The sequence below is a fragment of the Typha angustifolia genome, chromosome 13 (assembly GCF_048772165.1).
Source record: "Typha angustifolia cultivar Huaian chromosome 13, ASM4877216v1, whole genome shotgun sequence".
NCBI lineage: Eukaryota > Viridiplantae > Streptophyta > Magnoliopsida > Poales > Typhaceae > Typha > Typha angustifolia.
In genome coordinates this window covers 4,477,571-4,501,264 of record NC_133251.1, presented here as the reverse complement: position 1 = coordinate 4,501,264, position 23,694 = coordinate 4,477,571, and the positions used below count along the sequence as shown (strand labels likewise).

The 23,694-nt window shown below is 39.9% G+C and overlaps 4 protein-coding genes across 4 annotated transcripts; 2 read left to right on the top strand and 2 right to left on the bottom strand.

The window, feature by feature from the left end:
• Nucleotides 1-1,452: 1,452 nt before the first annotated feature.
• On the bottom strand, nt 1,453-4,703 carry LOC140774223 (pentatricopeptide repeat-containing protein At2g02980, chloroplastic-like). The gene is made up of 2 exons (XM_073117127.1): nt 3,657-4,703; nt 1,453-2,822 (listed from the first exon to the last, which is right to left on the bottom strand). Exons 1-2 carry the CDS (start codon nt 4,241-4,243, stop codon nt 2,003-2,005), a joined length of 1,407 nt encoding a protein of 468 aa, XP_072973228.1. The 5' UTR covers nt 4,244-4,703; the 3' UTR covers nt 1,453-2,002.
• Nucleotides 4,704-5,864: 1,161 nt separating this feature from the next.
• On the top strand, nt 5,865-6,275 carry LOC140775191 (uncharacterized). The gene has a single exon (XM_073118469.1). The coding sequence runs from the start codon at nt 5,865-5,867 to the stop codon at nt 6,273-6,275; it is 411 nt and encodes a 136-aa protein (XP_072974570.1).
• A 3,252-nt stretch (nt 6,276-9,527) lies between these two features.
• On the top strand, nt 9,528-9,938 carry LOC140775190 (uncharacterized). Its single transcript, XM_073118467.1, has one exon. It carries the CDS (start codon nt 9,528-9,530, stop codon nt 9,936-9,938), a length of 411 nt encoding a protein of 136 aa, XP_072974568.1.
• An 11,085-nt stretch (nt 9,939-21,023) lies between these two features.
• Nucleotides 21,024-22,612, bottom strand: LOC140774215 (uncharacterized). The gene is made up of 3 exons (XM_073117117.1): nt 22,455-22,612; nt 21,846-21,927; nt 21,024-21,771 (listed from the first exon to the last, which is right to left on the bottom strand). Exons 1-3 carry the CDS (start codon nt 22,464-22,466, stop codon nt 21,164-21,166), a joined length of 702 nt encoding a protein of 233 aa, XP_072973218.1. The 5' UTR covers nt 22,467-22,612; the 3' UTR covers nt 21,024-21,163.
• Between the last annotated feature and the right edge of the window lie 1,082 nt (nt 22,613-23,694).

Genomic DNA, 23,694 nt, shown 5'->3' with positions numbered 1-23,694 from the left:
TTATTTAATAAAGTCTCCAATTGGATCTCAGTGGATCCACTAACTGGCGATATTAATGAGACCATTGAACGTTCGCATAGAGAATAGGGGATAATTAAGATTTTGGGACACTTTTTTTTTTGTTTTAAAAGGATAATTAAGAATTCTTTTTTTCGGCACAAAAGCTAAAGTATTTAATCCGATTTGCATAAGGAAGCTATTTCCACTCTCTAAAAGTTAAGCTAAACTTGCAAAGCTAGAGTAAAAACAAAAGTTTCATCAAACTCTTGATGCATTTATTTCACAAAAAAAATCCTAACAAAAAAAAAAAAAAAAAAAACTCAATGCTCTGCAAACCCAAGATGCTCCAGTGTTAATGGGTTTAAAAACTCGTTAAGGATCCGACTAAGTGTAGTAGCAAGGCTGGGTCAAATGCATGAGCTCAAGATCCATGACTTGTTCTCTCCTGGCCTCACCATGACTTGCAAGAACGCTCCTCCGAATCTCCCAACGGGTGTGTGGGACATCACGAGCTTTCTGACCCGAATTCGAAATCCGAATTTAATAGGAATGGCATGGCAAGAGCCAAAAAAATCAATCTCCTTTGCCTCTAGGTACATTGATAAAGTTACCACCAATTAATGGAGTAAAGTTTTCTTTTGTTGTGAACATGCGAGGAACGAGGACCGAGCGGTTGTGGTTCGGGTGAGTTCACCCGACTAGGCAAGCTCTGACCACATGGATACGATCTTGGTAATACTAAAGCCATTGACTAGTAGATGATTGCAACTCCATGAGATGGAGAAGTCGTCGAAGGTGAAGCAAACGAGTTGCACTCAGACGGGGAGGTCGTCGAGGAGAGATAGATTTTGTTCAAGGATTTACGCTTACCTACTTCATAGAATTCGGCGCCACCAAGGGGGACGTCGAATTTGGCTATGATTAGTACAACGCCTTCGTTGTTGCAATTGATCTCCAGCAAACTGGCATTTGAGTTCATCACGATGCAGCTCACGAAAGGGAAGAAGTGGAGCTCACGAAAGGGAAGAAGTGGTTGAGCAAGGACGGGAGTTTGGTGATGAAGAGAGCCGATAGAGTTAAAGTCTTTAGTTGTAGATTAATGGAGTTGAAGTCTTTAGTTGCAGATTAGGAGTAGATATAGAAGAGTGAGATTTGAAGTGGTGTGTGAAGGAGATCTAAGGTTTTAGGGAGAGAGGACGTGGGGTTTGAGGGAAGGACGTGAGAAGTGAAGGATTCAAGCCTTCCCATTTTGACTTGAATATGGTGCATGGTGTACATGAAGGGAGCTATAAATTTTTCTTCTCAAATTGAAGTTATGATCATGGGCAACTACGAAACTCATTTATATTATTATTTTTGTTGTTGTTGTTGTTCTTAGTATTCTTTGGATTAGAATAAAGTAAACAGAAAGTTAGACGAAGCAATTGGAGAGCGGAAAGATTCTTTCCTACATATAAAAGAAATTACCGATCTACAAGGCGGCAATTCAAGTTGACCTCCCAAGAGAATCTCACACGTTCCAAAATTTAGGGATCTTAGTAAATTCGAGCCTGGATTTGAGGGCCTTTCACTTGTAAACTCCTGCAGTCATTATATGATGGGTGGAAATGGAGGAAAATTTACATTGCATATCACCTGTGCTGCTGTGCAACTACACGTTAGGAAGTACCTGGACAATCGCTTAGATGCATCCAGCAACTCTTTAGCCGTAAATCATCCATTTCTTTCTGTTCACCTCCCAACTTTGTATTTGATGAAGCTGGGTCCCAATCCTCCATCAACAGTCCAACACTTGCATGCATCCGTTCTCTTAGCCAAACCCAATATAATCATCTCCATAATACAAGGCTTATTTCTATATTCTAACACTTACCTGCATTTGTAGGCTTAAGATATATGGGCTTGGCGAAATTTGAAGTCAAAACCTCTTTCTTTAGTACCATGTAGACTCATCAATTATTCTAGAAATCTAAGTTGTTAGAGAACAGTTGTTTTATTCCTTTTATACTCTAGTAACTTCCATCCAACTGTACCCAGGAGTCTTCTTCAATCCCTTTTCAGTCATGCTCCCTCTTAGTTTGGCTACCTCACTCCACTTACTAGTCAAGGCGGAGACTTCAGCAGCAAGCACATAGTTTGATCCTAGTTCAGGTTCCTCATTAAGCAAAATACTCATTAGCTTATGCAGTTCTATATCACAACTTTCACCATGCATCCTGAAAGGTCCCATGAAAGATCTCAATATAACACTGTTTGGTTTCATTGGCATGTTTTTGATGAACTCACGAGCAGCTCTCACATGGCCTGCTCGCGCAAGCAAATCAACCATGCATCCATAATGCTCCATCGTTGGCTGGATATTGAATTCATTCACCATCCTGTTAAAGTATTTCCAGCCTTCATCTACCATACCAAGATGGCTGCAAGCACTTAAAATGCAGGAGAATAGCTTGCTGTCTGGTTTTATAGAACTAGCTTCCATTTGAGAGAACAGAGCAATTACTTCTTCAAAGCAGCCATGACCTGCAACTCCTGAGATCATGATAGTCCATGATTGCAAGTTCTTTTCCTCCATGGAGTTGAATACTTGGAAGGCTTCCTTTATCTGTCCGCATTTGGCATACATGCTGACAAGAGCAGTGCCTAACGCGACGTCCAATTCAATATTGTTCACAGCTATGTATGAATGAATGGATCGCCCTATACTTAGATTACATAGTTGACAGGAAGCTGAAAGCAAGCTTACCAGGGTGACTGAATTAGGTGTAATATTAGATAGTCTCATCTGGCGGAGCATCATTAAAGCTTGAAGTGGAAGATTGCTGCAAAAAAAAAAATGGACCTTTGAGTGTAAACGTTGTGATATGTATAATGCAATTCCACAAACGTAACTTAGAGACATTATTTAGAAAATGGAACAGAAGGAAAACTGGAAGATTCAAAGAAATAAATATACTAAAATCAGAAAGGAACAAACTGGATGTAAACAAACATGGAATAAGCTGGCATTGAGTTTGGCTATTCAAACTATTGTACCCGAAAATAAAGATTTCCTCAGACATTTATAACAACATCAAGCATGATTCATAAGCCAGATTGGTCATTATACTATGCATATTATTTGCTTTCAAAAGGAAGGTGATGAATAACCAATATCCATCTTCTTTCTCTGAAAAGGAAATGCATAAGTTTGCCAATAAAATAGCCTACAGGATATAAAACTAAATGCAGGTTGGAAAGCATATGGATTTACTAATATAAGTTTAAGGTTCACAACAGAATTGAGTGGAGGATGTACCAAACAGGTACAGCTAGAGACAGCTGCACATATTACAAAAATCAGGTAACACTTAAAAATTACGAAAACTCAACGACTGATAGATATTATAAGAGTATTTAGATAATATCAGCTCTTAGTTATGCATCAAATACAAACTTGAAACACTAAGTTGCAGATATTGTCATGGGTCATACAACTATATCAACTCACACAATATTAAGAAACCAAAATTTCAGGTCGAAATTATGAAAAAGACACAAATCACTTCAACTTTGAACACTAAGTTGTGGCAGTCTGATAGGCATTTCATCATACAACAAAATAATGGGTTCAAAGCTATAATAAACTTAGCCAAGTTAATCATGAGCATACGAACCAAGCAACATATCCCTCGATCATGGTGCTCCATGAAACAACATCTCTCTCGCACATTTCATCAAACATCTTCCGAGCCCAGCCAACCATTCCACAACACGAGTACAGATGCAAAAGGCTGTTACTAACATACGAATCCGACAACAGCCCAACCTTGACTACTGACCCGTGGACCGCCCGACCGGTCTCTGGCATGGAAGTGCGGCCGCAGGCCTTGATAACGAAAGGGTAGGTGAATTTATCGGGTCGGATTCCGGATCCCAGGAGCTCCGAGAAGAGGCGGATGGATTCGAGGGGAGAGCGGGAAGTGGCGTAGGCTCGGATGAGGGAGTTGAACGCGAAGAGTGCAGGGGGGAAGTGGAGGTGGGAGAAGAGGGAGTGTGCGTGGAGGAGAGAGAGTGGGATGAGAGAGGAGATGAGTTTGGCGGCGAGGAAGGGATGGTGGTCGAGAGCGGCTTTGAGGAGGAGAGAGTGGAGTTGGAGGAGATGGGGAAGGGCGGTCGACCGTTGGAATAGAGACTGGAGGTGGTGCCGCGGGAAAAGCATGGAATTGTTTCTTTGGTCAGAGAGAGAGAGAGATGCAAGCATGCAACTCACTCCAAGGAAATTGGTTCTCAAAGTACAAACTTACACTCAGGAATTGATCTAGAATTTTAGTTTCACCAAAATTCGCTGTTTAGAATTATTAAACAATGAGAAGAAGAAGGAGGGCAAGCCTGGGGAGGCAGTGGAAGGATGAGGCACCGGCAAGCCGCGTCTTGTCGGGAGGTACTGTCATGTGTTGGCGGGAGGCTAAGGTCAGAACTTCTATCATCACCTCACACTTGCCGTTAATGCACGCCATTATCTCCGTTGAAGGTATGTATCTCTCGATCGGGTTTATGCTGGTCGATCTTAGAAATTCCAAATTTTAAGTCATGAAAATTTTAGAGCTCTTTAAATGCTGCTTACAACCTTAAAAAAGATCGGAGATAAAAAAAATTTAGAGTAAAATAAGAGAAAAATAAGAGAGAAAATGAGTTTGAGCTGAAGAGAGAATTTATGTGGAGTCATAGGGTTTGATAATATAATTTTATGAGGTAGGGTTTAGTTTTAGAAAAGAGGATTTAGATTTTATAAGGTAGGCTTTAGTTGGAGAAGAAGAATTTTGTGGAGATTTAGGTTATGTCACCTTTTAATGGTATTTTAGTAAACTTTGAACTAAAGTCATATAAACTATATAATATGATTAATGTCAGTTAGCTAAAGTAACATTAGGATGTTAATTAAATACTATAACTAACTAAAGTAATGTTAGGGTGTTAAATAAACATGTTGAATTTATATGAATTTTGCGCCCTCTTTTGAGGTAATACAATTATCTTTATTAACAAAAAAAATCTTAATTTTAGTGGATTTATATGAATTAAAAAGTATGTAATTAAATACATGTTGGATTTGGATGCAATTCATTTATCACGGAAGTTAGATTTTGTAAATATTAAAACTGCCTCTTAATTTGTTTCATTTTTATTCTAAAAATCTTAAAACTGACTCTTAATTTGTCATATTTTTAACTCAAACTCAGGGTAAAGTAGTAAAATAATGGAACATAATAAAATGTAAGATTAGGTGGGTTTCATTATTTTTGTAAAACAGCTAAATCTATTTCTAAATTCTCCAAATGAATTCAATTTAGAATTAATCCAGACATATCCTTATAATATTTTTACACTTTAAACTTAAATATTTAACCTTAACATCATCGACGATATAGAAATATTTAATTACTCTCATCAAAATACAATTTAATTACGGTAAACAACATCAATTACAATATCTGCACCGTTAATTTTAAATGATAAATCTAACCATTATAATTTAGTTTGGACCGTGCAAGTTGAGTAAAAATTGTAAGTTGAAATCGAACCAAAATTACTTCTTACTTCAGTTTTGTGGATTACGAATGTAGTTAATTTTTAATTAAAGCCTATGATAGTCAAAAGAAGATTCTTAGGATACATGCATGGCATTTAACGACATTTTAACTTGCTAGTTTAATACTAATATATGTATATATTTTACGAATCCGAGATTAACTCCAAAACCGAATAGACATTCGCTAATCCTTCTCCTAATAGCACTCGTAAATCTCTATCATCTATAAATAAAAGCTCAATTACCCTACTGACAGTCCATCAAACTTCTTGTTGTGCGGGAAAGTTTAGAGATGGAAGTGGGGTTGATCGACGGGGCGATGGTGTCGGATTTCGTCTTCGACAGTGCCGCCTTCGACGTTGCGGCGGGCCGCGTGTTCTCCCTCATGGACTGCGACGGCGACGGGCTGCTCTCCCGGCGCGAGGTGATCGAGGAACTGGCGGCCGAGCTCTTCTCCGGCGAGTTCTCTGCGGCGGAAGTGAAGGTGGACGGCGTATTCGCGGCGTTCGACGGCGAAAAGGGATGGGTGGTGGGTAGGATGGAGTTCGGGTGGAGTTTGGGGGAGCTGATGCTGGCGATGGCGTCGGAGTTCGCCGGGACGCCGATCCGGGAGGGCTCGTTGCTCGCTATGGTGGTGGAGCACCACCGACTCAAGAAGCTCTCCATTCCGGACGTCGATCTCGACGGCTGGGATTCCTTCTAGCTCTCCAAGAGATTTCTACTCTTTTGCTTCGCTCCTCCCCCCGGTTACTTAACTAAAAGACCTTATTAGTCTTATTACTTTTATGGTGTAATTTTCTTTGAATTTTTTCTGTCATTGTTCTTGTTCTTTTATGTGACTGTGTATTTTTCTTTTAATTTCGTTCTCTTATTGTTCTTTTGAGCTTGTCGACAATTCGGGGTAGTGTACTTTTATGTGAAATCATTGTACAGCGAATGAATATGTAATTAGCCCCTTATTTAATAAAGTCTCCAATTCGATCTCAGTGGACCCACTAACTGGCGATATTAATGAGACCAATCAACGTTCCCATAGAGATTATGAGATAATTAAGATTTTAGGATACTTTTTTTTTTGAATGGATAATTGAGAATTCTTTTTTCCGGCACAAAAGTTAAAGTATTTAATCTGATTTGCACAAGAAAGATATACTAAACTTTCAAAGCTAGAGCAAAAACAAAACATACACAAAAATTTTATCACACTCTTGATGCATTTATTTCACAATAAAATCCCAGCAACAGCAACCAAAAATAAATAAAAGAAGACAACATCACTTTCCGTAAGTCCTTTACAACCTTGTAGAGTTAATTTCAGTTTAATTCATTAGTTAGCATTTTCCTCTTTTCTTTTTCTTTTCTCAGTCTCTTTGGGCGATTGGTAGACCGGTGACCTTGAGTCGACACCGCTGATTCAAGAGCTACACTCTTTGGGCGATTGGGATGCTCGGCTATCCCTTTATTGGTCTTGGATAAGATGGATAAAATTGCGTGTGCCTTTTGATAGGGCAAAGGTGAGAAGCTTATTGGGCTGTACCTAATTAACTAGGAGAGCTGTTGCCTGCCTAGTGCTTGTGGTGGTTTGGGCTTTCGCAACCTATGTAATACTTGTGTAAGCATGATTGGTAGGAAAGCCATGAGCTCCTTGACAATTCTGATAAGCTGTGGGTCCAACTTATACAGGCTAAGTATGGTTAAGTACGGTACAGTTGACCTTGGCAGCAGGTTAGGTGTAGGTCGAAAAAAGTCCGGCATTTTTAAACACATGGTTGACTCCCAAGCCACCTTGCGCTCGGGATTGCTTAAATCGATGGGTAATGGTTGCTCGACAAGCATTTTTCTTGAACCCAGGCTCTCCCCTACCCCCCCTGCTAGGGTCCCTACCTTTATTAGGGTTTTTGCATAGATGGTGCACCGCAAGCTGTGATGGTTTATTTCTAACTAGTCTTGGTACTCTTATCAAATTAGGTCTTAGTTTGGCCCAGTATTAGGGGACATAATTGTGGGGAAGCCGATCGCAACCTCCATTTCCCGCTAACTTGCGGAGAGTCATACTGAGAGGGCTAATACTTGGGTTGGATGGCCTTTATTATGGAAGTTGCCTATTGCTCCGAAAATTAAAATTTTCTTATGGAAGATGATTTGAAATCGGCTCCCTATTAATGACCGGTTGCTTAGCCTTTCCTTGGCAACCTCAGCCTTATGCCCTATGTGTAGGATGGAGGCTGAATCAGTCAGTCACCTCCTATTCACGTGCACTTGGGCAAAAGAGTTTTGGAAGGCCATAGAACATTATCATAGTTTTAAATTTCAGTATCAAGTAGAGTGGCCAACTGGAGGATGGAGGAAGGACATGACAATGACAAAGAAGCAGCTACCATCACGAGGTGTATTATTGGTCAAGGACTGTCAAATTTGGAAGACCCGGAATGAGTTGATATTCCAACAGAAAACAAACAAGGTGAAGCAAGTCCTTCATAGGACTATCGCTCTGGCATTGGGGACGTTGTAACACTTTCAAAGAACTCCTTATGTCCCAAAGCAACCAAACAGGGTGTCCGTTGGGTGCCTTCAGGAGAAGAAACCATCAAGATCAATATAGATGGTTTCTTTGCAACTAGCGACCTAAAGACTGGGGTTAAATTTATTGCAAGGGACATGGCAAGTTGCTCACTAATCCTAGCTACGATCAACATACATGCATTAGACCCTTTTGAGGCTGAAGCCTTTGTCGTAAACTGGTACTTCAAAAGGTTTGTAACCTTGGACTCAAACAAATCTCCATCAAGGTTAACTCCGAATTCCTCACCAATGCTTTGCGCCTACAGTCCCTGGGACCTTAGAGAAGGCACCTCCTCTTCGATATCGAGCAACTACTATTATCTTTTTATAATTTTACTATTCTTCATTGTCTTAGAGAGGTTAACCAAGTTGTGAACGGGTTAGCAAATTTAGACAAAGAACATGGTTTTCATCTTACTCGACTAACACTGTGCCCAATTCTCCTCATAGTCTTTTATATGGGGATGTAGAGGGTATCCCACCAGAGACCTAATGTACTTTTGCGCCCTCTATTGAGGTAATACAATTATCTTTATTAACAAAAAAGAACAATGAGATTTTTAATTTAAGTTTAGTAGATTTATATAAATTTTTAAGTATGTAATTAAATACATGTTGGATTTGGATGCAATTCATTTATCACGGAAGTTAGATTTTGTAAATATTAAAACTGCCTCTTAATTTGTTACATTTTTATTCTAAAAATCTTTAAACTGACTCTTAATTTGTCATAGTTTTTACTCAAACTCAGGGTAAAGTAGTAAAATAATGGAACATAATAAAATGTAAGATTAAGTGGGTTTCATCATTTCTGTAAAACAGCCAAATCTATTTCTAAATTCTCCAAATGAATTCAGTTTAGAATTAATCCAGACATATCCTTATAATATTTTTAAACTTTAAACTTAAATATTTAACCTTAACATTATTGACGATGTAGAAATATTTAATTACTCTCATCAAAATACAATTTAATTACGGTAAACAACATCAATTACAATATCTGCACCGTTAATTTTAAATGACAAATCTAACCATTATAATTTAGTTTGGACCGTGCAAGTTGAGTAAAAATTGTAAGTTGAAATCGAACCAAAATTACTTCTTACTTCAGTTTAGTAGATTACGAATGTAGTTAATTTTTAATTAAAGCCTATGATAGTCAAAAGAAGATTCTTAGGATACTTGCATGGCATTTAACGACATTTTAACTCGCTAGTTTAATACTAAAATATGTATATATTTTACGAATCCGAGATTAACTCTAAAACCGAATGGACATTCACTAATCCTTCTCCTAATAGCACTCGTAAATCTCTATCATCTATAAATGTAAGCTCAATTACCCTACTGACAGTCCATCAAACTTCTTGTTTAACGGGAAAGTTTAGAGATGGAAGTTGGGTTGATCGATGGGGCGATGGTGTCGGATTTCGTCTTCGACAGTGCCGCCTTCGACGTTGCGGCGGGCCGCGTGTTCTCCCTCATGGACTGCGACGGCGACGGGCTGCTCTCCCGGCGCGAGGTGATCGAGGGACTGGCGGCCGAGCTCTTCTCCGGCGAGTACTCTGCTGCGGAGGTGAAGGCGGACGGCGTATTCGCGGCGTTCGACGGCCACAAGGGATGGGTGGTGGGTAGGATGGAGTTTGGGTGGAGTTTGGGGGAGCTGATGCTGGCGATGGCGTCGGAGTTCGCCGGGACGCCGATCCGGGAGGGCTCGTTGCTCGCTATGGTGGTGGAGCACCACCGACTCAAGAAGCTCTCCATTCCGGACGTCGATCTCGACGGCTGGGATTCCTTCTAGCTCTCCAAGAGATTTCTACTCTTTCGCTTCGCTCCTCCCCCCCGGTTACTTAACTAAAAGATCTTATTAGTCTTATTGCTTTTATGGTGTAATTTTCTTTGAATTTTTTCTGTCATTGTTCTTGTTCTTTTATGTGACTGTGTATTTTTCTTTTAATTTCGTTCTCTTATTGTTCTTTTGAGCTTGTCGACAATGCGGAGTTTACTTTTATGTGAAATGATACAGTGAATGAATACGTAATTAGCCCCTTATTTAATAAAGTCTCCAATTTGATCTCAGGGACCCACTAACTCGCAATATTAATGAGACCAATGAACGTTGGCATAGAGAATCGGGGATAATTAAGATTTTGGTACAATTTTTTTTCTGTTTTGAAAGGATAATTAAGAATTCTTTTTTCGGGCACCAAAGCTAAAGTATTTAATCTTATTTGCATAAGAAAAATATTTTCACTCATTAAGAGTTAGACTAAACTTTCAAAGATAGAGTAAGAACAAAAGAAACACAAAAGTTACATCAAACTCTTCATGTATTTATTTTCACAACAAAATCTCAACAACAGTAAAAAAAAAAACATGGACAACATCATTTCCGGTGAGTCCTTTACAACTTTGTCGAGTTAATTCCAGTTTAATTCACTAGTTAGCATTTTCCTCTTTTCTTTTTCGGTCTCCTTAGGTGATCGGTAGACTGGCGACCTTGAGTCGACACCGCTGATTCAGGAGCAATGCTCATTAAGTCTACCATCCATGCTTTATCTACTTATAGTCTTGGGTGCTCGGTTGTCCCCTTATTGGTCTTGGATAAGATGGATAAAATTGTGCATGCCGTTTTATAGGGCAAAGGTGAGAAGCTTATCGGGCTATACTTGATCAACTAGGAGAGCTGTTGCCAGCCTAGTACTTGTGGTGGTTTGGGCTTTCGTAACATGCATAATGCTCGTGTGAGCATGATTGGCAGGAAAGCCGTGAGCTCCTTGATAATTCTGACAAGCTGTGGGTCCAACTTATGTAGGCTAAGTACGGTTAAGTATAGTAGAGTCGACCTTGGTAGCCGGTTAGGTTTAGGTTAAAAAAGTCCATCATTTTTAAACACATGGTTGACTCCCTAGCCACCTTGCGCTCATGATTGCTTAAATCGGTGGGTAATGGTTGCTCAATGAGTATTTTGTTTGACCCTTGGCTTTCCACTACTCCCCTCCCCCCTTGCTAGGGTCCCTACCTTTATTAGGGTTTTTGCACAAATGGCGCGCCACAAGCTGGGTTGGTTTGTTTCTAACCAGCCTTGGAACACTTATCGAATTAGGTCTTGGTTTGGCCCGGTATTAGGAGACATAATTGTTCTTGCCCCTTACCCCAGTTCCCCTATGACGACGCTTGGGTTTGGTCCCCTAGTTTGGTCGGGAAGCTGATCGCAACCTCCATTTCCCGCTATCTTGAGGAGAGTCATACTTAGAGGGCTAATGCTTGGGTTGGATGGCCCTTATTGTGGAAGTTGCCTATTGCTCCGAAAATTAAAATTTTCCTTTGGAAGGTGATTTCAAATCGGCTCCCTACTAATCACCGGTTGCTTAGCCTCTCCTTGGCACCTTATGCCCTATGTGTACGATGGAGGCTGAATCAATTAGTCACCTCTTATTCACATGCACTTGGGCAAAAGAGTTTTGGAAGGCCATAGAACATTATCTTGGTTTTAGATTTCAGTATCAGGCAGAGTGGCCAACTAGAGGATGGATGAAGAAAGGACATGACAATAACAAAGAAGCGGCTACCTTCACGAGGTGTATTATTGGCCAAGGACTCTGCCAAATTTGGAACACCCGGAATGAGCTGATATTCCAACAGAAAACAAACAAGGTGAGCCAAGTCCTTCATAGGATTATTGCTCTAGCACCGGGGATGTTCCAACACTTCCAAAGAACTCCATGTGTCCCAAAGCCAGCTAGACGGGTTGTCCGTTGGGTGCCTCTAGTAGGAGAAACCATCAAGGTCAATGTGGAAGGTTCCTTTATAACTAGTGACCTTAAGGCTGGGGTTGAATTTATTGCGAGGGATAGGGCAGGTTGCTCGCTAACCCTGATAGCGATCAACATACATGCATCAGACCCTTTCGAGGCTGAAGCCCTCGCCATTAATCTGGTACTTCAAAAGGTTAGTAACCTTGGACTCAAACAAATCTCTGTCGAGGTTGACTCTGAATCCCTCGCCAATGCTTTGCGCTTGCAGTCCCTAGGGTCTTGGAGACTCAGGCACCTGCTCTTCGATATCAAGCAAATACTATTATGTTTTTAAAATTTTACTATTCTTCATTGTCTTAGAGAGACTAAATAGGTTGCAAACGGGTTAACAAATTTAGGCACAGAACATGGTTTCCATCTTACTCGACTAACACTGTGCCCAATTCTCTTCAGTCTTCCATATAGAGATGCATAGGGTATCCCACTGGATACCTAAAATACTTTTGCGCCCTCTTTTGAGGTAATACAATTATCTTTATTAACAAAAGAAAACAATGAGATTTTTAATTTAATTTTAGTGGATTTATATGAATTTTTTAAGTATGTAATTAAATACATGTTGGATTTGGATGCAATTCATTTATCACGGAAGTTAGATTTTGTAAATATTAAAACTGCCTCTTAATTTGTTACATTTTTATTCTAAAAATCTTTAAACTGACTCTTAATTTGTCATATTTTTTACTCAAACTCAGGGTAAAGTAGTAAAATAATGGAACATAATAAAATGTAAGATTAAGTGGGTTTCATTATTTTTGTAAAACAGCGAAATCTATTTCTAAATTCTCCAAATGAATTCAATTTAGAATTAATCCAGACATATCCTAATAATATTTTTACACTTTAAACTTAAATATTTAACCTTAACATTATCGACGATGTAGAAATATTTAATTACTCCCATCAAAATACAATTTAATTAGGGTGAACAACATCAATTACAATATTTGCACCCTTAATTTTAAATAACAAATCTAACCATTATAATTTAGTTTGGACCATGCAAGTTGAGTAAAATTTGTAAGTTGAAATCGAACCAATACTACTTCTTACTTCAGTTTAGTATATTACGAATGTAGTTAATTTTTAATTAAAGCCTATGATGGTCGAAAGTAGATTCTTAGGATACTTGCATGGCATTTAACGACATTTTAACTCGCTAGTTTAATACTAATATATGTATATATTTTACGAATCCGAGATTAACTCTAAAACCGAATAGACATTCGCTAATCCTTCTCCTAATAGCACTCGTAAATCTCTATCATCTATAAATAAAAGCTCAATTACCCTACTGACAGTCCGTTAAACTTCTTGTTGTGCGGGAAAGTTTAGAGATGGAAGTTGGGTTGATCGATGGGGCGATGGTGTCGGATTTCGTCTTCGACAGTGCCGCCTTCGACGTTGCGGCGGGCCGCGTGTTCTCCCTCATGGACTGCGACGGCTACGGGCTGCTCTCCCGGAGCGAGGTGATCGAGGGGCTGGCGGCCGAGCTCTTCTCCGGCGAGTTCTCTGCTGCGGAGGTGAAGGTGGACGGCGTATTCGCGGCGTTCGACGGCGACAAGGGATGGGTGGTGGGTAGGATGGAGTTCGGGTGGAGTTTGGGGGAGCTGATGCTGGCGATGGCGTCGGAGTTCGCCGGGACGCCGATCCGGGAGGGCTCGTTGCTCGCTATGGTGGTGGAGCACCACCGACTCAAGAAGCTCTCCATTCCGGACGTCGATCTCGACGGCTGGGATTCCTTCTAGCTCTCCAAGAGATTTCTACTCTTTTGCTTCGCTCCTCCCCCCGGTTACTTAACTAAAAGACCTTATTAGTCTTATTACTTTTATGGTGTAATTTTCTTTGAATTTTTTCTGTCATTGTTCTTGTTCTTTTATGTGACTGTGTATTTTTCTTTTAATTTCGTTCTCTTATTGTTCTTTTGAGCTTGTCGACAATTCGGGGTAGTGTCTTTTATGTGAAATCATTGTACAGCGAATGAATATGTAATTAGCCCCTTATTTAATAAAGTCTCCAATTCGATCTCAGTGGACCCACTAACTGGCGATATTAATGAGACCAATCAACGTTCCCATAGAGATTATGAGATAATTAAGATTTTAGGATACTTTTTTTTTTGAATGGATAATTGAGAATTCTTTTTTCCGGCACAAAAGTTAAAGTATTTAATCTGATTTGCGCAAGAAAGATATACTAAACTTTCAAAGCTAGAGCAAAAACAAAACATACACACAAATTTTATCACACTCTTGATGCATTTATTTCACAACAAAATCCCAACAACAGCAACCAAAAATAAATAAAAGAAGACAACATCACTTTCCGTAAGTCCTTTACAATCTTGTAGAGTTAATTTCAGTTTAATTCATTAGTTAGCATTTTCCTTTTTTCTTTTTCTTTTCTCAGTCTCTTTGGGCGATTGGTAGACCGGTGACCTTGAGTCGACACCGCTGATTCGAGAGCTACACTCATTAAGTCTACCATCCATGCTTTACCTACTTATAGTTTGGGGTGCTTGGCTGTCCCTTTATTGGTCTTGGATAAGATGGATAAAACTACGTGTGCCTTTTGATAGGGCAAAGGTGAGAAGCTTATTGGGCTGTACCTAATTAACTAGGAGAGCTGTTGCCTGCCTAGTGCTTGTGGTGGTTTGGGCTTTCGCAACCTATGTAATGCTTGTGTGAGCATGATTGGCAGGAAAGCCATGAGCTCCTTGACAATTCTGATAAGCTGTGGGTCCAACTTATACAGGCTAAGTATGGTTAAGTACGGTACAATTGACCTTGGCAGCAGGTTAGGTGTAGGTCGAAAAAGTCCGGCATTTTTAAACACATGGTTGACTCCCAAGCCACCTTGCGCTCGGGATTGCTTAAATCGATGGGTAATGGTTGCTCGACAAGCATTTTGCTTGAACCCAGGCTCTCCCCTACCCCCCCTGCTAGGGTCCCTACCTTTATTAGGGTTTTTGCACAGATGGTGCGCCGCAAGCTGTGATGGTTTATTTCTAACTAGTCTTGGTACTCTTATCAAATTAGGTCTTAATTTGGCCCAGTATTAGGGGACATAATTGTGGGGAAGCCGATCGCAACCTCCATTTCCCGCTAACTTGTGGAGAGTCATACTGAGAGGGCTAATACTTGGGTTGGATGGCCTTTATTATGGAAGTTGCCTATTGCTCCGAAAATTAAAATTTTCTTATGGAAGATGATTTGAAATCGGCTCCCTATTAATGACCGGTTGCTTAGCCTTTCCTTAGCAACCTCAGCCTTATGCCCTATGTGTAGGATGGAGGCTGAATCAGTCAGTCACCTCCTATTCACGTGCACTTGGGCAAAAGAGTTTTGGAAGGCCATAGAACATTATCATGGTTTTAAATTTCAGTATCAAGTAGAGTGGCCAACTGGAGGATGGAGGAAGGACATGACAATGACAAAGAAGCAGCTACCATCACGAGGTGTATTATTGGTCAAGGACTGTCAAATTTGGAAGACCCGAAATGAGTTGATATTCCAACAGAAAACAAACAAGGTGAAGCAAGTCCTTCATAGGACTATCGCTCTGGCATTGGGGACGTTGTAACACTTTCAAAGAACTCCTTATGTCCCAAAGCAACCAAACAGGGTGTCCGTTGGGTGCCTTCAGTAGAAGAAACCATCAAGATCAATATAGATGGTTTCTTTGCAACTAGCGACCTAAAGACTGGGGTTAAATTTATTGCAAGGGACATGGCAAGTTGCTCACTAATCCTAGCTACGATCAACATACATGCATTAGACCCTTTTGAGGCTGAAGCCTTTGTCGTAAACTGGTACTTCAAAAGGTTTGTAACCTTGGACTCAAACAAATCTCTATCAAGGTTAACTCCGAATTCCTCACCAATGCTTTGCGCCTACAGTCCCTGGGACCTTAGAGAAGGCACCTCCTCTTCGATATCGAGCAACTACTATTATCTTTTTATAATTTTACTATTCTTCATTGTCTTAGAGAGGTTAACCAAGTTGTGAACGGGTTAGCAAATTTAGACAAAGAACATGGTTTTCATCTTACTCGGCTAACACTGTGCCCAATTCTCCTCATAGTCTTCTATATGGGGATGTAGAGGGTATCCCACCAGAGACCTAATGTACTTTTGCGCCCTCTATTGAGGTAATACAATTATCTTTATTAACAAAAAAGAACAATGAGATTTTTAATTTAAGTTTAGTAGATTTATATAAATTTTTAAGTATGTAATTAAATACATGTTGGATTTGGATGCAATTCATTTATCACGGAAGTTAGATTTTGTAAATATTAAAACTACCTCTTAATTTGTTACATTTTTATTCTAAAAACCTTTAAACTGACTCTTAATTTGTCATAGTTTTTACTCAAACTCAGGGTAAAGTAGTAAAATAATGGAACATAATAAAATGTAAGATTAAGTGGGTTTCATCATTTCTGTAAAACAGCCAAATCTATTTCTAAATTCTCCAAATGAATTCAGTTTAGAATTAATCCAGACATATCCTTATAATATTTTTAAACTTTAAACTTAAATATTTAACCTTAACATTATTGACGATGTAGAAATATTTAATTACTCTCATCAAAATACAATTTAATTACGGTAAACAACATCAATTACAATATCTGCACCGTTAATTTTAAATGACAAATCTAACCATTATAATTTAGTTTGGACCGTGCAAGTTGAGTAAAAATTGTAAGTTGAAATCGAACCAAAATTACTTCTTACTTCAGTTTTGTAGATTACGAATTAGTTGATCTTTAATTAAAAAGCCTATGATAGTCAAAAGAAGATTCTTAGGATACTTGCATGGCATTTAACGACATTTTAACTCGCTAGTTTAATACTAATATATGTATATATTTTACGAATCCGAGATTAACTCTAAAACCGAATAGACATTCACTAATCCTTCTCCTAATAGCACTCGTAAATCTCTATCATCTATAAATAAAAGCTCAATTACCCTACTGACAGTCCATCAAACTTCTTGTTGAACGGGAAAGTTTCGAGATGGAAGTTGGGTTGATCGATGGGGCGATGGTGTCGGATTTCGTCTTCGACAGTGCCGCCTTCGACGTTGCGGCGGGCCGCGTGTTCTCCCTCATGGACTGCAACGGCTATGGGCTGCTCTCCCGGAGCGAGGTGATCGAGGGGCTGGCGGCCGAGCTCTTCTCCGGCGAGTTCTCTGCTGCGGAGGTGAAGGTGGACGGCGTATTCGCGGCGTTCGACGGCGACAGGGGATGGGTGGTGGGTAGGATGGAGTTCGGGTGGAGTTTGGGGGAGCTGATGCTGGCGATGGCGTCGGAGTTCGCTGGGACGCCGATACGGGAGGGCTCGTTGCTCGCTATGGTGGTGGAGCACCACCGACTCAAGAAGCTCTCCATTCCGGACGTCGATCTCGACGGCTGGTATTCCTTCTAGCTCTCCGAGAGATTTCTACTCTTTCGCTTCGCTCCTCCCCCCGGTTACTTAACTAAAAGACCTTATTAGTCTTATTACTTTTATGGTGTATTTTTCTTTGAATTTTTTCTGTCATTGTTCTTGTACTTTTATGTGACTGTGTATTCTTCTTTTAATTTCGTTCTCTTATTGTTCTTTTGAGCTTGTCGACAATGGCGTAGTGTTTCAAGTGTACTTTTATGTGAAAGTGTGATGTGACATCAGATCACTGTATAGTGAACAAAGATGTAATTAGCTCCTTATTTAATAAAGTCTTCAATTCGATCTCAGTGGACCCACTAACTGGCGATATTAATGAGACTAATGAAAGTTCGCATAGAGAACTGGGGGATAATGGAGATTTTGGGATACTTTTTTTTTTCAAAGGAAAATTGAGAATTATTTTTTCCGGCACAAAAGCTAAAGTATTTAATCTGATTTGCATAAAGAAACTACTTCCACTCTCTAAACTTAGCTTAAACTTTCAAAGCTAGAGCTAGAATTAAAAAAACACAAAAGTTTCATCAAACTCTTCATGCATTTATTTTACAACAAAATCCCAGCAACAAAAAAAAACTTGATGCTCTACAAACCTAAGATGCTCCGGGGTTAACAGGTTTAAAAATTCGTTTCGGATCTGACTAAGTGCAATAGCAAGGCTGGGCCAAATACACACGCTCAAGATCCATGACTCATTACCTCCCAGCCTTGCCATGACTTGCAAGAACGCTCCTCCGAATCTCCCGACGAGCGTGTGGGGGCATCACGAGCTTTGCAAACCCGAGTTCAAAATTCGAATTCGATAGGAATTGCATGGCATGAGCCAAAAAAATCAATCTCCTTTGCCTCTAGGTATATTGATCAAGTTACCACTAGTTAATGGAGTAAAGGTCTCGTTCATCGAGTGCTTGTAGGCCGTGAACATGCGCGGAACAAAGACCAAGCAATTGTGGTTCGAATGAGTTCTCCCGACTAGACGAGCTCCGACCACATGGACACGATCGTGGTAATACTAAAGCCATCGACTAGTAGATGGTTACAGCTCCATGAGACGGAGAAGCCGTCGAAGGTGAAGCAAACGAGTTGCATCGAGACGGGAAGGTCGTAAGGGTAAGGGAGATAGATCCTGTTCAAGAATTTATTCTTACTTACTTCATAGAATTCGACGCCACCTATAGGGACGTCAAATTTGACAGCACAGCGCCTTCGTTGTTGCAGTTGATCTCTAGCAAGCTGGTATTTGAGTTCATCGTGATGCAGCTCATGAAAGGGAAAAGGTGGTTGAGCAAGGACATGAGTTTAGTGACCAAGACAGATGATAGAGCCGGAGTCTTTAGTTGTAGATTGATGGAGTTGAAGTCTTTAGTTGCAGATTCGGTGTACATGTAGAAGAGTAAGACTTGAAGTTATGTGCGGAGGAGACCAAGGTTTTAGGGAGAGAGGACGTGGGGTTCGAAGGAAGGGTTGGATGTCTTGATGAGGTCTTGGGTGATATATTTTAAGTTGTTGTGAGAAGAAATGATTCATGACTTGCCATTTTGAGTTGAATATGGTGTATAGTGTACACAAAGGAGCTATAAATGTTTCTCTCAAATTGAAGTTGTGATCATGGGCAACTATAAAGCTCATTAGCTTGATATGAATCATAGCAGACGACTCATTTATATATTATTATTATTGTTGTTGTTATTCTTAATATTCTTCGGATTACAATAACTTAAACAGAAAGTTAGACGAAGCAATTGGAGAGCGGAGAGATTCTTTCCTGTTTGAACTCACGAGCAGCTCTCACATGGCCTGCTCGCGCAAGCAAATCGACCATGCATCCATAATGCTCCATCGTTGGCTGGATATTGAATTCGTTCACCATCCTGTTAAAGTATTTCTAGCCTTCATCTACCATACCAAGATGGCTGCAAGCACTTAAAATGCAGGAGAATAGCTTGCTGTCTGGTTTTATAGAACTAGCTTCCATTTGTAATTAAATACATGTTGGATTTGGATGCAATTCATTCATCACGGAAGTTAGATTTTGTAAATATTAAAACTGCCTCTTAATTTGTTTCATTTTTATTCTAAAAATCTTAAAACTGACTCTTAATTTGTCATATTTTTAACTCAAACTCAGGGTAAAGTAGTAAAATAATGGAACATAATAAAATGTAAGATTAGGTGGGTTTCATTATTTTTGTAAAACAGCTAATTCTATTTGTAAATTCTCCAAATGAATTCAATTTAGAATTAATACAGACATATCCTAATAATATTTTTACACTTTAAACTGAAATATTTAACCTTAACATCATCGACGATATAGAAATATTTAATTACTCTCATCAAAATACAATTTAATTACTGTAAACAACATCAATTACAATATCTGCACCGTTAATTTTAAACGATAAATCTAACCATTATAATTTAGTTTGGACCGTGCAAGTTGAGTAAAAATTGTAAGTTGAAATCGAACCAAAACTACTTCTTACTTCAGTTTTGTAGATTACGAATTAGTTGATCTTTAATTAAAAAGCCTATGATAGTCAAAAAGAAGATTCTTAGGATACTTGCATGGCATTTAACGACATTTTAACTCGCTAGTTTAATACTAATATATGTATATATTTTACGAATCCGAGATTAACTCCAAAACCGAATAGACATTCACTAATCCTTCTCCTAATAGCACTCGTAAATCTCTATGATCTATAAATGAAAGCTCAATTACCCTACTGACAGTCCATCAAACTTCTTGTTGAACGGGAAAGTTTAGAGATGGAAGTTGGGTTGATCGATGGGGCGATGGTGTCGGATTTCGTCTTCGACAGTGCCGCCTTCGACGTTGCGGCGGGCCGCGTGTTCTCCCTCATGGACTGCGACGGCGACGGGCTGCTCTCCCGGCGCGAGGTGATCGAGGAACTGGCGGCCGAGCTCTTCTCCGGCGAGTACTCTGCTGCGGAGGTGAAGGCGGACGGCGTATTCGCGGCGTTCGACGGCGACAAGGGATGGGCGGTGGGTAGGATGGAGTTCACGTGGAGTTTGGGGGAGCTGATGCTGGCGATGGCGTCGGAGTTCGCCGGGACGCCGATCCGGGAGGGCTCGTTGCTCGCTCTGGTGGTGGAGCACCACCGACTCAAGAAGCTCTCCATTCCGGACGTCGATCTCGACGGCTGGGATTCCTTCTAGCTCTCCGAGAGATTTCTGCTCTTTCGCTTCGCTCCTCCCCCCGGTTACTTAACTAAAAGACCTTATTAGTCTTATTACTTTTATGGTGTAATTTCCTTTGAATTTTTTCTGTCATTGTTCTTGTTCTTTTATGTGACTGTGTATTTTTCTTTTAATTTCGTTCTCTTATTGTTCTTTTGAGCTTGTCGACAATTCGGGGTAGTGTACTTTTATGTGAAATCATTGTACAGCGAATGAATATGTAATTAGCCCCTTATTTAATAAAGTCTCCAATTCGATCTCAGTGGACCCACTAACTGGCGATATTAATGAAACTAGTGAACCTTCCCATAGAGAACAGGGGATGATTAAGATTTTTGGACACATTGACATTTGTTTTTTAATTTTGAAGGGGTAATTGAGAACAAAAGAGTCACAAAAGTTTTATCAAACTCCTGATATATTTATTTCACAACAAAATCCCAACAACAACAACAAACAAACAAAAAAACATAGATAAGGAACTCTTAACTATTATCAAAATTGAAGCTAGACCTAGACAAGAATGACTTGCAAGCATCATCAACATGATCACATGATGCTGCATGAGGTTGGGTCCTCCTCACAAATATATTGGCAATTCCTATTGTACCCTTGTGGGGCCCCACCATAAAACCCTTGTGGGGCCCCACCCATGCATCCATACGCCATTCCACATGAGCAGCATCTACCACCCCCATAGTATGCCTCATAAGATGGCCTACAACAGCAAACCGGACCGGCCGGCCAGCCCATTGGGCTCTGAACCACCATGACCGGTTCAGCCTTGGGTTGGTCCGGTTCGGCCTTTTTCGCCGCCGGTTTCGCCTTCGCCGGTTCGCCCTCCGCTTTCGGTTTCGCCTTCGCCGGTTCGGCGTCGCCTTTCGGTTTCGCGGCCGGCTCCGCCGGTTTGGTTTCTTTCTCGGGTTTCGCTGGTTTGGGCTTCTCCTTCTCGGCCGGTTTAGTGTCTTTAGGCTTCTCCTTCTCCTTCTCCTTCTCCTTTTCTTTGTTCTCTTTGTTCTCTTTGATCTGTATCTCTTTGATCACCTTCCCGGCCTTGCAAGTTAGCTTCCCGGAGATCTTCTTGGCGTCGAAGGGGCCGGAGATCGTCACCGTTTTGTTCTTATCGTCGTAAGAGATTGTTTTGATGTTCTCTTTCTCTGAGTCGATGGAAACGATAGTTAGTGAGTTGGTGGAAATTAATGGTAGGAGTAAGTGCAGGAGTTGACTTTACCTTGAAGCTTGCACAGAATTTTACGGATCTTTTTGTAACAAAGGTGGCAGTCGAGGTCAACCTTGAGGACTATAGTGGAGATCTGTGATTAAATTACAATAGAAAAGTAACGAGATAGTACATGAGATTCCGTATACAAGGCGATCTAAGCTTGGGAAAATGTGAGAGTTAAAAATAATTAAGATATAGTTGCCAATTAATTAGAAGAAAATGATGAAGAGCTCAAAAAAGGGAACAAAAAAAAGGCAACTACAACAACAATAATAACTCAATAGATTGACAACACTTTTAGTCAGCTAATAATCTACTGATCATGTGTATTCGAAATAATATACAAAAATTATTTTATTTTAAATAAATGTAAGTAAAGTTGTGATTACTCCTAGATCTCAACACCGAATCTCAAATGATCACCTCAAAAGGAAAACAAAAGTATGATATTTGTTTCAAAAGATTAAAACTGCAATTGACATCTAAATTGTTTTCATTAAAAAACCTTATGGAAACTAAGTATGTAAACAACAAGAAGGAACCATAAACCATAAAAGAACTCTTTGATCTACCTGGGAGGGAGGAATTAGAGGGAAGAATGGGAAGAGAGTTGCTCACCTTCTCTGCCATGAGTTGATAGCTTTGGTTGAGCTCCTCCTACCCGTCTGCAGGTGCAAATAGAATTAGAGATCGAAAGAGAAGGGGGGAATGGGAGGAGTTGCCTACTCTATATATATATATATATATATGTAAATGGGATCAGCAATAACATGAGGCCCCCTGTCCTCTAGAACTTATAAATCCTCTGTTTTTTGTCAAACCTGACAGATCACTTGGTAGGCTGGTTGCATGTGCAATCATACACGTATATGACTTGAAAACTTAAGCAATCCACTTGTGTACCCTTTAAGCACACGACACGCAGTCAAAATATAATTAATCCACCGGTACTTTCTCAAGCTTAAGTTAAATTTTTTCTTTTGTTTTTCTATTAAATTAGGTGAGTTTTAAAACTAGTGTACAGCGATTTTTAAGTATAAGTCGATGTCTAGTTAATGAGTTGTGTGTAAAATTATATATTGTTGAGTAAACTACTAAGTGTTAGCGGGGAGATTTTTACATAAGTCGCTGTACAAGAAAGTGATTTATATTTAAATGTTGTTGTCTAATTTTGTATTTAATTAAGTTTCGAAGTGAATTCGACATGTAAATTTACTTCTGGTTGATGTAGAATTATGAATATCTATGAGTGAATCCTCTGCGGTCCTGGCTGCGGAGAATTACTATAAACACCGGCGGGTGGTCGGGTGATAGAGCAGTGGCAAATGGCCGGCTGCCAAGTATCTAATTGTAGGAATATAGAGAGTTAAAAATGCTGAGAATCAAGTTCTCCTACCATCTTAAGCTCTACTTGATGCATCCATCTCAAGGTTGTTAATTTCCTCGAAGGAAAATATATATATATATTCTTAAGGTTGTTAAGGGTTGTGACCTACATGTAACAGAGCATTATGGTGTGTATATATAAATATATGTCACCCCTTTGCATCTGAATGACAATAATACCCTTTTAGACATGAATGAGAAACCTAAGTGGCGTTTCAATGCATCTCTCTTAGAAGTCCAAGAGGAGCACCTTTGACCATTGTTAGGTTGGTGGTCTTAACCCTTAATCTTCTGGCGATGAGCCCACTCCCACCATTAATTGATCACTTTGCTTCTAGAGAGCTCAATAATATTATTCTCTCGAGACGCATAGTGCCACCAACCGAATAGGAATTTGTTTCCTTGCACTTGGAGTTGGTGAGAATTGAATGTGTTGTCGTGGAAGGCCACTTTCTGGCACTTCCTTGGCTTA

Coding starts and splice junctions, on each gene's coding strand:
- LOC140774223 (XM_073117127.1), bottom strand. CDS start 4,243: ATGCTTGCATCTCTCTCTCTCTCTGACCAAAGAAACAATTCCATGCTT. Junction 2,823..3,656: donor ATCGAGGGATATGTTGCTTG/GTTCGTATGCTC, acceptor TTTTTTTTGCAG/CAATCTTCCACTTCAAGCTT.
- LOC140775191 (XM_073118469.1), top strand. CDS start 5,865: ATGGAAGTGGGGTTGATCGACGGGGCGATGGTGTCGGATTTCGTCTTC.
- LOC140775190 (XM_073118467.1), top strand. CDS start 9,528: ATGGAAGTTGGGTTGATCGATGGGGCGATGGTGTCGGATTTCGTCTTC.
- LOC140774215 (XM_073117117.1), bottom strand. Junction 21,772..21,845: donor AATTCTGTGCAAGCTTCAAG/GTAAAGTCAACT, acceptor CCATCGACTCAG/AGAAAGAGAACATCAAAACA.